Source organism: Eleutherodactylus coqui, chromosome 5 (genome assembly GCF_035609145.1).
Source record: "Eleutherodactylus coqui strain aEleCoq1 chromosome 5, aEleCoq1.hap1, whole genome shotgun sequence".
Classification (NCBI taxonomy): domain Eukaryota; kingdom Metazoa; phylum Chordata; class Amphibia; order Anura; family Eleutherodactylidae; genus Eleutherodactylus; species Eleutherodactylus coqui.
The window spans coordinates 207,168,944-207,182,299 of record NC_089841.1 but is presented as its reverse complement, the minus strand read 5'-3'; the positions used below and the strand labels follow the sequence as shown (position 1 = coordinate 207,182,299).

Here is a 13,356-nt window from a genome sequence, read left to right as displayed (position 1 = left end):
ATAACTTCTAATAATGTTCACCAATCTGCTGCTAATTTTTCAAAGAACTCAAAATAAGCCTGGCTTCACATTCTACTTTTTTAGTGAAAACACCATGTTTTTTGATGGTTTTGGTGTTTTTTTCTGGCAAAAAACTCGGCATCCAGGTGATGTAAGTAAATAGACAAATATGAAATGCACTACAAGTCTTTTGCTTTGTGTAATAGCAAATTTTCTCACTTTTAGGGCATATTCAGACGTGCATATATCAGCCGGGTTTTCATGCCCGGCCTATATATGCTGACCCTCCCACTCACCGGCTCTCTGCTTCTCTGCTCCCAATGGGAGTGGGTAGGATGGGGGCAGTGCTAAGCTCCGCCCCTTCCCTGCCTCTTGTCCATAGCCAGCAATGGGAGTGGGTGGAACTCCCCCGCCCCTCCCATTGCAAACAGTGGTGAGGGGCAGAGAGGAGGCGGAAGCTCAATGCACTGCTCCCGGACCGCCTCCTCCCCTGCAGAGAGGGACAGCATATATCGGTTGGGCATGAAAACCCAGTCCTTAGTGCGTCTTTTAGATCCATCAAATTTTTTGTAAGTTGCAGCATGTTCTGGGTATTGCGTTTTTTCTGATGTTTTTCCATAGGTTAGTGGCTGCTGCAGTCAAGAGAATTATGGACGGACCATGAGCATTGTGGGACCTGCTGGGACCAGAGTGACGGCGCTAAAATGGTGGGACATTTACCACGTGAGTACTGTTTTTCTTCTTTCTTTTGTCCTGTTATTTATCCCTAAATATCTGTTTCTTCCCTTTTGTAGAGTCTCTCCACCCCCCCCCCCCCCACACCCCCTTCTCCGCTGCTGTCTGCCCTTTGTGCTGTGTGTCCTTACCCCTTCTACATGGATGCACTGAGGCCTGGCAACGTGTCGGTATCAGCCACACCTGAGCCAAGATAAGCTTTGCCATAGCGTTGGCGCTTCACATAGAGGGGAGGAGAAAACCTCCCACTGATATGTTGTTGTGCTGGAAGAGGGCAAAGAGCAGACATGAATTTCAGAGGGGAACGATAAGTGATGGATAGTGGCATTTTGCACTAATCGTGTTCCCCAGTGGCCACTATAGTGCTACTGCAGTAGTTCTGCCATTGTGTGCAGGTCAATAGAGAAAACCATTGGGAGAATTTACTAAGTCCAGCATTTCTGATGCTGGGCTTAGCGCAATGGGCGCATGCTTCTTCATGTATTCTAGATGTACTAAGACAATCTGTTCACTCATAGGGAAGGTGCGAAGGGCTCAATTTTATTTCACTATGCACTATATGTACTATGTAGAACCCTAATGATGCTCCTGTCCTCCTCAAAACAATTGTAACCTATTGATGGCCTTTCCATAAGATAGGTCATCGATAGTAGATTATTTCCACAGGAAATAGACAGTTCCATTCTCACTACAGTAGCCAGGCTTGGCATTGCAGGCCAAGTCCCCACTAAAGTAAACAGGAACTTTTCTTGTAATACTAAACTTGGCCACTGCAGTGAGAAAGGAGCTGTCTACTTCCTGTAGAAATCATCCTGCACACCAACCCAGAAATCAGCTAATCGGCACAGATACCAGGCAACAGACCTCTGCAAATCCATTACTGATAGCCTATCAGGTCATCAATAGTTTCCAACTGGATAATCCCTTTAATTGGTTTCCAATAGCAACTATCTACTTTATTTTTTTCTTATTGGGATGACATTTAAGAATATTCAAACCAATTTCTAGTTTTCTATAGGGTATGGTCTAAAGTTACAATATTTTCAATTTGTCCCAAGTCCCTTGCCTTTAAGCCATACTTTCATACAAACCTGTGGCTTTATCACCCTGTAGCTGGTCCTTATTCTTTTTGTAGTCAGCTGAGGTTGGTCGTTGAATATTATGCAGAGACCTGTAAAGAAGAATGAATAATACTGAGCGCAGAAACTCTTAGTTGCCACGTCATTAAAAGAGAAAAAGAGTTTCCACTCAATACATTAGGGGATTTAGATAAAGGGTTAATACGCATGGGGCTTGTACAACAATGCAAGGAGGCTATATGGCTCTTTAGAATCGATCGGCATGGCCTCTTTGTGCTGTTGTAAAGACTCCTGTGGGTGCCACGTATGGAGGTACTCTCCCATAGAAGCAATGCTTTCAAAGGAGCATGCAACAATATCTGTTACATTTACATGGAAAGAAAAACATCAATATACCTATGAATGAAATCAGAGAGATACGGAGGTATCATGGCATCCCTTCCTATTACAGCCTCATTCAAAATGGACTTGTGTGCATCAGCAGTATATATAGAGCCTTGGATCAGACTCTGCCCTAGGAGATCAGGAAAGCCTTTGACAAAGAAATATTTTGAAGAAGATCTCCTGATTCCACAGGATTCAGTCTGATCCCATCCTTCACTGGAAATAAATGGCTTATGCATGGGTCGTAATACACCTATATGTATGAGTCCTAAAGCCAAAATTCATATATTAGCCTTTATCAGTTCCACCATAATCCATTAAGTTTTTATCAAGATCCACGGGTGACTGAATGAAACCTGATGCCAACTTTTTTTTGTAGTTTGCCTTTTTCAATTACTTTATTCCTCAGTTTATATATGAATCTAGTCCTGTCATTCCACCTTACACCATGACTTTCTTCTACATATTTAGAAGTGTTTTTTTCCAAAAATTTCAAAATGTGATGTGAAAGGGATCTAAGATAGGCTGTCGAAATGGCGCGTACTGATTGGGCAGTGGTAAGGTGTTTAGATGCTTGACACACCTAACATTGAAGTACAACGGGAGCTGCAGTGCTAGATCGCCAGGGCTGAGGACAGGAGGGTGCCATTGCTTTTATTATTTTAACACATTTGCAGCTGTAGTTGAAAAAAATTAAAGCGCTTGTCCACATGTAGGACAACTTTTATTAATTTCAATACTAGCTGATATACCCAGCTTCACCCGAGTTCATTTGATGCAGGTTTTACATGTTGTTCACACTGAAAATTTTAGGAAGTCAAGGTTATTTTAAAGCAACTGAGGAATAAAATATGTAGAGGAGCGTTAGATTCTCCTCAGGCTGCATGTACCAATGTCCCTCTGCAGAATGTGGAACCCCTTCCCACTCTCCTCATTTAGGACCTAAAGAATGCTTGTGCCAAATATCACACTTGTAAGACACCAGGAAGTTACATTAACGTGAGCCCTGCCTGCAGTTACAAGCGCCAGCCACTACACAGAGGTCGGCGTGGAGACTTCTGCTCTGACCTATGAGTATTTGCTGTGCTGAAAGCATACACCTGCTCAGCTGATCGTTTGGGGTCCCAAGTGACTGATCCCGGCCTATCAACTATTGATGACCTATCCTGATGATAGTACAAAGTGGTATCTCTTATCTCATAAATATGCATGGCCGTATTAGTAATTCGCTGCAATCATTATCTGTTCCCATACAGATGGAGGATTGTTCATTCCAGCTTAGCACAAGATACAATAAGTATAATTTGGCTTTAGTATATAGCGGAAGATGTTTTTCTCTTTTTGTAGATAATGTGCTGTTCGTGAGTGCAGCAGTGTTATCTCCCAGGTACTGCTGATTGTAGGACAAGGAAAGACCTTTATAATGACCGGGGCTTTCCTTATGCCAGTCTCAATGATATATTTAATTTGGCTAATTATTTCTTATAATAACCGTATGTGTGCAAACTGAAGCCCATCTGCTGGATGCCATGGAGGAGCAAACAACAATGTTACCACTGATACACATATTGGTGCAAATGATATGACCTTTCTCTAAGGTGAGCTTTGTATTTCATGCTTTATTAGCACATTTAATGGATGTTATTAGGTGTTCTAGCTGTTGTGTAGGTAAATACAGAGCATTTCCAAGTTACCCAATTATGGCATATTTGTTACACTAAAGGGGTTTTAATTTTCTAAACTACACAAAGAGAACACATAGAATAGTTTTTACCCTCTACTGTATTTATTTATAATAATAAAGATAGATATATGTGTCAGCCAATATGATGGAGAGGGGAGCTAACTTGCTCCCCTCTCCATTTAATAAGCTGACCCATATATCTATCATTATATCTATTGGCTGACAGATATATATATATATATATATATATATATATATATATATATATATATATATATATATATATATCATTATTAGAGATGAGCGAACGTACTCGTCCGAGCTTGATATTCGTGCGAATATTAGGGTGTTCGGGATGCTCGTTACTCGTAACGAGTACCACGCAGTGTTCCGGTTACTTTCAGTTTCCTCTCTGAGACGTTAGCGCGCTTTTCTGGCCAATTGAAAGACAGGGAAGGCATTACAACTTCCCCCTGTGACGTTCAAGCCCTATACCACCCCCCTGCTGTGAGTGGCTGGGGAGATCTGATGTCACCCGAGTATAAAAGTCGGCCCCTCCCGCGGCTCGCCACACATGCCTTGTGAGTTAGCTGAGGGAAAGTGGTATCGTGCTGGAGCTGCTGTAGGGAGAGCGTTAGGAGTTAGTGTAGGCTTCAAGAACCCCAACGGTCCTTCTCAGGGCCACATCTAATAGTGTGCAGTACTGTGTTAGCACTGTATTTTTTTTTTTTTTTCAAAATTGGATCTGCAGAGCATTGCGCCCTGCAATAGGGACAGAAGTGGTGGTTAGGCAGGGAGAGTGTTAGCAGTGAGTGTAGGCTTCAAGAACCCCAACGGTCCTTTCTAGGGCCACATCTATCCGTGTGCAGTACTGTCCAGGCTGCTGTTAGCAGTGTTGCATATTTTTTTTTTTCTCAAAACCGGCTGTGCAGACCATTGCACCCAGCATTAATACTACAGGGATAGAATTGTGTAGGCAGGGCCAGAAGACATACATTATTCATTGAATAGACGCAGTGTGGCTTTTCCTTTGAAAAACAAGGGAAAAAATTCTATTTCGCCTGCCTCTGACAGTCCTCAGGGCTCTGGGTACATGTGTGCTGCGTGCAGAACGTTAAAAAAAATCAGACGCAGCCAGCTACGTTTTACTGTAGGCTTGCGCCAATTTTTTTCCTGCATGGGCAATCCCTGATCTGCTGTAGCGAATAACTTTGCATCACTGCAGTTCTCTGACACATTTGCAGGGCCACAACACAGTTATTAAACTTAGTAGTATTCATCGAATACACGCAGTGTGGCTTGTCCTTTGAAAAACAAGGGAAAAAATTCTATTTTGGCTGCAGGCTTGCGCCAATTTTTTTCCTGCATGGGAAATCCCTGATCTGCTGTAGCGAATAACTTTGCATCACTGCAGTTCTCTGACACATTTGCAGGGCCACAACACAGTTATTAAACTTAGTAGTATTCATTGAATACACGCAGTGTGGCTTGTCCTTTGAAAAACAAGGGAAAAAATTCTATTTTGGCTGCAGGCTTGCGCCAATTTTTTTCCTGCATGGGAAATCCCTGATCTGCTGTAGCGAATAACTTTGCATCACTGCAGTTCTCTGACACATTTGCAGGGCCACAACACAGTTATTAAACTTAGTAGTATTCATTGAATACACACAGTGTGGCTTGTCCTTTGAAAAACAAGGGAAAAAATTCTATTTTGGCTGCAGGCTTGCGCCAATTTTTTTCCTGCATGGGAAATCCCTGATCTGCTGTAGCAAATAACTTTGCATCACTGCAGTTCTCTGACACATTTGCAGGGCCACAACACAGTTATTAAACTTAGTAGTATTCATTGAATACACGCAGTGTGGCTTGTCCTTTGAAAAACAAGGGAAAAAATTCTATTTTGGCTGCAGGCTTGCGCCAATTTTTTTCCTGCATGGGAAATCCCTGATCTGCTGTAGCGAATAACTTTGCATCACTGCAGTTCTCTGACACATTTGCAGGGCCACAACACAGTTATTAAACTTAGTAGTATTCATTGAATACACGCAGTGTGGCTTGTCCTTTGAAAAACAAGGGAAAAAATTCTATTTTGGCTGCAGGCTTGCACCAATTTCTTTCCTGGCTTGGAAATCACTGGTAATACAGCATGCTGAGGGGTAGGGGTAGGCCTAGAGGATGTGGATGCGGCCGAGGACGCGTAGGCCCAAGTGAGGGTGTGGGCACAGGCCGAGCTCCTGATCCAGGTGTGTCGCAGCCGACTGCTGCGCGATTAGGAGAGAGGCACGTTTCTGGCGTCCCCACATTCATCGCCCAATTAATGGGTCCACGCGGGAGACCTTTATTAGAAAATGAGCAGTGTGAGCAGGTCCTGTCGTGGATGGCAGAAAGTGCTTCGAGCAAGCTATCATCCACCCAGAGTTCTGCGCCGTCCAGTGCTGCAAATCTGAATCCTCTGTCTGCGGCTCCTCCTTCCTCCCAGCCTCCTCACTCCACTACAATGACACCTGCTCAGGAGCGGGAAGACTCCCAGGAACTGTTCTCGGGCCCCTGCTCAGATTGGGCAGCAGTGGTTCCTCTCCCACCAGAGGAGTTTATCGTCACTGATGCACAACCATTGGAAAGTTCCCGGGGTCCGGGGGATGAGGCTGGGGACTTCCGGCAACTGTCTCAAGACATTTCAGTGGGTGAGGAGGACAATGACGATGAGACACAGTTGTCTTGCAGTGAGGTAGTAGTAAGGGCAGTAAGTCCGAGGGAGGAGCGCACAGAGGATTCGGAGGAACAGCAGCAGGACGATGAGGTGACTGACCCCACCTGGTGTGCAACGCCTACTCAGGACAGGTCTTCAGAGGGGCAGGCAAGGGCAGCAGCAGGGCAGGTTGCAAGAGGCAGTGCGGTGGCCAGGGGTGGAGGCAGGGCCAGACCGAATAATCCACCAACTGTTTCCCAAAGCGCACCCTCGCGCCATGCCACCCTGCAGAGGCCGAGGTGCTCTAAGGTCTGGCAGTTTTTCACAGAGACGCCTGACGACCGACGAACAGTGGTGTGCAACCTTTGTCGCGCCAAGATCAGCCGGGGAGCCACCACCAACAGCCTCACCACCACCAGCATGCGCAGACATATGATGGCCAAGCACCCCACAAGGTGGAACGAAGGCCGTTCACCACCTCCGGTTTGCACCGCTGCCTCTCCCCCTATGCCCCAACCTGCCACTGAGATCCAACCCCCCTCTCAGGACACAGGCACTACCGTCTCCTGGCCTGCACCCACACCCTCACCTCCACTGTCCTCGGCCCCATCCACCAATGTCTCGCACCGCACAGTCCAGCCGTCGCTAGCGCAAGTGTTGGAGCGCAAGCGCAAGTACGCCGCCACACACCCGCACGCTCAATCGTTAACCGTCCACATAGCCAAATTTATCAGCCTTGAGATGCTGCCGTATAGGGTTGTGGAAACGGAGGCTTTCAAAGCTAGGATGGCGGCGGCGGCCCCGCGCTACTCAGTTCCCAGTCGCCACTACTTTTCCCGATGTGCCGTCCCAGCCCTGCACGACAACGTCTCCCGCAACATTGTACGCGCCCTCACCAATGCGGTTAGTGGCAAGGTCCACTTAACTACGGACACGTGGACAAGCACAGGCGGGCAGGGCCACTACATCTCCCTGACGGCACATTGGGTGAATTTAGTGGAGGCTGGGACAGAGTCAGAGCCTGGGACCGCTCACGTCCTACCCACCCCCAGAATTGCGGGCCCCAGCTCGGTGGTGGTATGTTCGGCGGTGTATGCTTCCTCCACTAAAGCACCCTCCTCCTCCTCCTCCTCCTCAACCTCTGTCTCGCAATCTAGATGTGTCAGCAGCAGCAGGACGTCGCCAGCAGTCGGTGGCGCGCGGCGTGGCAGCACAGCGGTGGGCAAGCGTCAGCAGGCCGTGCTGAAACTACTCAGCTTAGGAGATAGGAGGCACACGGCCCACGAACTGCTGCAGGGTCTGACAGAGCAGACCGACCGTTGGCTTGCGCCGCTGAGCCTCCAACCAGGCATGGTCGTGTGTGACAACGGCCGTAACCTGGTTGCGGCTCTGCAGCTCGGCAGCCTCACGCACGTGCCATGCCTGGCCCACGTCTTTAATTTGGTGGTTCAGCGCTTTCTGAAAAGCTACCCACGCTTGTCAGACCTGCTCGTAAAGGTGCGCCGGCTCTGCGCACATTTCCGCAAGTCCCACACGGACGCTGCCACCCTGCGCACCCTGCAAAATCGGTTTAATCTGCCAGTGCACCGACTGCTGTGCGACGTGCCCACACGGTGGAACTCTACGCTCCACATGTTGGCTAGGCTCTATGAGCAGCGTAGAGCTATAGTGGAATACCAACTCCAACATGGGCGGCGCAGTGGGAGTCAGCCTCCTCAATTCTTTTCAGAAGAGTGGGCCTGGTTGGCAGACATCTGCCAGGTCCTTCGAAACTTTGAGCAGTCTACCCAGGTGGTGAGCGTCACCATTCCTCTGTTATGCATCTTGAGAAGTTCCCTGCAAACCATAAAGGCAGCCGCTTTGTGCTCGGAAACAGAGGCGGGGGAAGACAGTATGTCGCTGGATAGTCAGAGCACCCTCCTGTCTATATCTCAGCGCGTTCAGGAGGAGGAGGAGGAGCATGAGGAGGATGAGGAGGAGGGGGAAGAGACAGCTTGGCCCACTGCTGACGGTACCCATGCTGCTTGCCTGTCATCATTTCAGCGTGTATGGCCTGAGGAGGAGGAGGAGGAGGAGGAGGAGGAGGAGGATCCTGAAAGTGATCTTCCTAGTGCGGACAGCCATGTGTTGCGTACAGGTACCCTGGCACACATGGCTGACTTCATGTTAGGATGCCTTTCTCGTGACCCTCGCGTTACACGCATTCTGGCCACTACGGATTACTGGGTGTACACACTGCTCGACCCACGCTATAAGGAGAACCTTCCCACTCTTATTCCCGAAGAGTAAAGGGGTTCGAGAGTGTTGCTATACCACAGGACCCTGGCGGACAAGCTGATGGTAAAATTCCCATCCGACAGCGCTAGTGGCAGAAGGCGCAGTTCCGAGGGCCAGGTAGCAGGGGAGGTGCGGCGATCAAGCAGCATGTACAGCCCAGGCAGTGCAACAGTCTTTAAGGGCCTGGACAGCTTTATGGCTCCCCAGCAAGACTGTGTCACCGCTCCCCAGTCAAGGCTGAGTCAGCGGGAGCACTGTAAAAGGATGGTGAGGGAGTACGTAGCCGATCGCACGACCGTCCTCCGTGACGCCTCTGCCACCTACAACTACTGGGTGTCGAAGCTGGACACGTGGCCTGAACTAGCGCTGTATGCCCTGGAGGTGCTTGCTTGTCCTGCGGCTAGCGTCTTGTCGGAGAGGGTGTTTAGTGCGGCTGGGGGAATCATCACAGATAAGCGTACCCGCCTGTCAACCGACAGTGCCGACAGGCTAACACTCATCAAGATGAACAAAGCCTGGATTTCCCCAGACTTCTCTTCTCCACCAGCGGACAGCAGCGATACCTAAGCAATACGTAGGCTGCACCCGCGGATGGAAGCATAGTTCTCTCTCACCATCCAAAACGGGGACATTTCTGCTTCATCAATCTGTGTATAATATTCCTCCTCCTCCTCCTGTTCCTCCTCCTGAAACCTCACGTAATCACGCTGAACGGGCAATATTTCTTAGGGCCACAAGGCTCACTCATATAATTTTTCTAAAAAATTTTTATACGTTTCAATGCTCTTAAAAGCGTTGGAACTTTAACTTGAACCAATTTTTCGTTAAACTGGGCTGCCTCCAGGCCTAGTTACCACTTAAGCCACATTAACCAAAGCGATTAATGGGTTTCACCTGCCATCTTGGTTGGGCATGGCCAATTTTTACTGAGGTACATTAGTACTGTTGGTACACCAATTTTTTTGGGCCCTCACCTACAGTGTAATCATAGCAATTTCTATGTTCTTCGCCTGCACTCATGGTACAGAAAGGTGTGTGGGGTTGGCCTACACTTTAGCTACATAAATGTAACTTGGGCCTTGGCTATACTGCAGCTACTGAAATGGAACTAAGACTGCGCTCCCACTATACTGCTGCTTCGGAATTGTTCCTGGGGCCTGTGTAGGCTGCTACTATTACTTAAATGGAACTTAGACTATGCTCCTCCTATACTGCTGCTTCGGAATTGTTACTGGGGCCTGTCTTGAGTGCTACTATTACTGAAATGGAACTAATACTGTGCTCCCCCTATAATGCTGCTAGTGATATGTTAGTGGGGCCTGTCCTAATGCTACGGCTGAAATGTTACGAATTCTGGGCTCTGCCTATACCGCTGCTAATGGTATGTCTCTGGGGTGTGGAAACAGAGGCTTCCCAAAGACATGCTGGCGGCGAGGCCATTTCCCACCAACGCGGTTACTGTTAAGGTGCATATAACCACGGACACGTGGAGAGGACACGTAGTGCCTCAAAAACATCCCCCTCCTCCTCCAACAATGAAAACATTCTTGGCAAATGCCTTTGCATTGGTTCGTCTGGTGGCAGTCCAAGAATTTCACCTTTACCGACACAACAAGAGAGCCCCCCCACCATCCCCCCGCCACGGCCCACTTAATCCTGGCCGCATTCCGAAAACCAACAAAATACAACCGTGCTACTAGGTCCGCAGTCACCACCACATTACCACCAACGCGGTTACTGTTAAGGTGCATATAACCACGGACACGTGGAGAGGACACGTAGTGCCTCAAAAACATCCCCCTCCTCCTCCAACAATGAAAACATTCTTGGCAAATGCCTTTGCATTGGTTCGTCTGGTGGCAGTCCAAGAATTTCACCTTTACCGACACAACAAGAGAGCCCCCCCACCATCCCCCCGCCATGGCCCACTTAATCCTGGCCGCATTCCGAAAACCAACAAAATACAACCGTGCTACTAGGTCCGCAGTCACCACCACATTACCACCAACGCGGTTACTGTTAAGGTACATATTACCAGTCTGACTGGGGCATACAGACACCTTGACAGAATGAATAGTGTGTGGCACATAGGTTCCCCATTTCTATGCCCACGTGTGCAGCTCCTGATGGAGGTGGCACAGGATTGGATTTCTCATTGCTTCTGTACAGCATTGTGGGCTATCGCCCCACCACTTTTAAAGAGGGTCGCTGCCTAGCCGTGCCAACCTCTGCAGTGTGTGCCTGCAGTTCCTCCTCATGGCAGACGCACTTATAAATAGACATGAGGGTGGTGTGGCATGAGGGCAGCTGAAGGCTGCGCAGGGACACTTTGGTGTACGCTGTGGACACTGTGTCGTGCAGGGGGGAGGGGGGTTGGGCAGCATGTAACCCAGGAGAAGTGGCAGCGAAGTGTCATGCAGGCAGTGATTGTGCTTTGTTGTAGCTAGTGTGGTGCTTAGCTAAGGTATGCCATGCTAATGAGGGCTTTTCAGAAGTAAAAGTTGTTGGGAGGGGGGGGGGGGCACTCTTGCCGCTATTGTGGCTTAATAGTGGGACCTGTGAACTTGAGATGCAGCCCAACGTGTAGCCCCTCGCTTGCCCTATCCGTTTCTGTGTCGTTCCCATCACTTTCTTGAATTGCCTAGATTTTCACACATGAAAACCTTAGCGAGCATCGGCGAAATACAAAAATGCTCGGGTCGCCCATTGACTTCAATGGGGTTCGTTACTCGAAACGAACCCTCGAGCATCGCGATAATTTCGTCCCGAGTAACGAGCACCCGTGCATTTTGGTGCTCGCTCATCTCTAATCATATCTATTGGCTGTGTTTATACTGAAGGTTTTGGGTGGACAGATAACACTGGGAGGGTCTTAGTAAATCGTGTCAAAGAGTGGCATCCCAACACTATAGCCCTTTTGACCCCTGAAGAAGCTGGTAAAACAAGTCAGGGGGCTGTATTTAAGTTTTTAATTTAGGCAGTTAGAATGAATAAGATGTAAATAAGTTTAGGGAGGAACACAACCTGAATCAGTACCGTCTGCTTGAATTTGTTCATTCCTGGCTATTTAAGCAGAACTATTAATGTAATAGATAGGAACTGATTTATGAACACGGCCTTCAGATATCTTTTAATCTATTCATAAAGTGCAGGTTGTAGTTCTTTAATAAATAACATTGATCTCAATGAATAAAGAGAAGTAATTAATATGTTACACTGGTAATAGAAAGTAGATGTTTTTGCTCGGGGCATTTTGAATATGGCAATATATGTATCTCAGCACTACCTTAGGGCCTATTTTGATTTTTGGGATTATTTCTACGCTGTGACATCCTGTACTGTGACTGTGCTGCGCATTATCTCTGCAGTTTGACGTTCCTGTGCATTATCATTGTGCATTAGGGGAAAAGGTATAACTGCAACAGGGACTGCTATCTATGGAGGCCTCCTGGCTTTTTAAAGGAAAGCTTTACTATTACATATCATCATGTCCATGAGACATGTCAGCAGATGTCATCATTGATGGGAGACTGCCCTGTGAGTGTCGTGCCCCTTTATTTAATGACTTAAACATAGGAAATTGTAGATCTGAAGATGTCCATTATAGTCCTCTCAGCTCTTTCATTTTAGCGATCTGTGGGATCCCAGCCCCAGGTAGTGGCATGCTGGAGGAAGGAGAACATATTAAGGTAGACCACGTGTTTCCAAAGAACAAGGTTAAGTAGCGAGTAGAGATGAGCGAGCGTACTCGGTAAGGACAGATACTCAAGCGAGTATCATCCTTACCGAGTTCCTGCCTGCTCGCCCGCAAAGATTCGGGTGCCAGCGGGGGGCGGGAAGCGGCGGGGGAGAGCTGGGGGGAACGGGAGGGAGATCTCTTTATCCCTTCCCCCCGCTCCCTCCTGCTCACTCCCACAACACAGCGCTCACCCCCGCCAGCACCCGAATCTTTGCGGGTGAGTAGGCAGGTACTTGGTAAGGACGATACTCGCTCGAGTATCTGTCCTTACCGAGTACGCTCGGCCATCTCTGGTAGCGAGTCATTTAATCCCCATGAATCCTAACATACATACTTTTTGTCATTTCACTACTGCCTGCCCTTGCCACATTGGAGGGTGACGGCTCGGTACTTGAGCGTTATTTTAAATGCTGCCAGGAATGTTTAGTGTTTGCATTGGAATACCTCGTTGTACTTGCCTTTGTGAGTGCTCACTGCTTACAGAGGATTTGTGGCTCAGGTTAACTCTTACTAAAGGGATGAAGTTCAGATTCAGCCATGGTGTTGTGAGATGGGTCAACTTTGTATTTTTTTAAACATTACAGGTTATAGAAGTGTGCTCTTCACTTCCACTAAGTATCACTTAGATATTGTATATTTTCTCAGCAGTTTCATTAGTTTGTTGATGGGTTTATTTTATGTAGTATAACAAGTAACAGTAGGAAATGAATCCATCGGTGCAGAAAAGTGATACCCGACCAGTGGCCTGTAAGCAGCATATCAGTACGAG

At 47.8% G+C, this 13,356-nt stretch overlaps 1 protein-coding gene and 1 long non-coding RNA gene across 2 annotated transcripts in view; one reads left to right on the top strand and one right to left on the bottom strand.

The window, feature by feature from the left end:
- The window catches only part of LOC136628321 (uncharacterized), a 59,776-nt gene that overhangs the window by 14,533 nt on the left and 31,887 nt on the right, over positions 1 to 13,356 (top strand). The window contains exon 2 of the long non-coding RNA XR_010792870.1: positions 622 to 723. This is a non-coding gene — a long non-coding RNA (uncharacterized lncRNA). The remainder of the gene's footprint in view (positions 1 to 621; positions 724 to 13,356) is intronic.
- The window catches only part of LOC136628318 (uncharacterized), a 77,157-nt gene that overhangs the window by 41,377 nt on the left and 22,424 nt on the right, over positions 1 to 13,356 (bottom strand). The window contains exon 4 of the mRNA XM_066604125.1: positions 1,827 to 1,906. Within this exon, the coding sequence (XP_066460222.1) occupies positions 1,827 to 1,906 (80 nt within the window). The remainder of the gene's footprint in view (positions 1 to 1,826; positions 1,907 to 13,356) is intronic.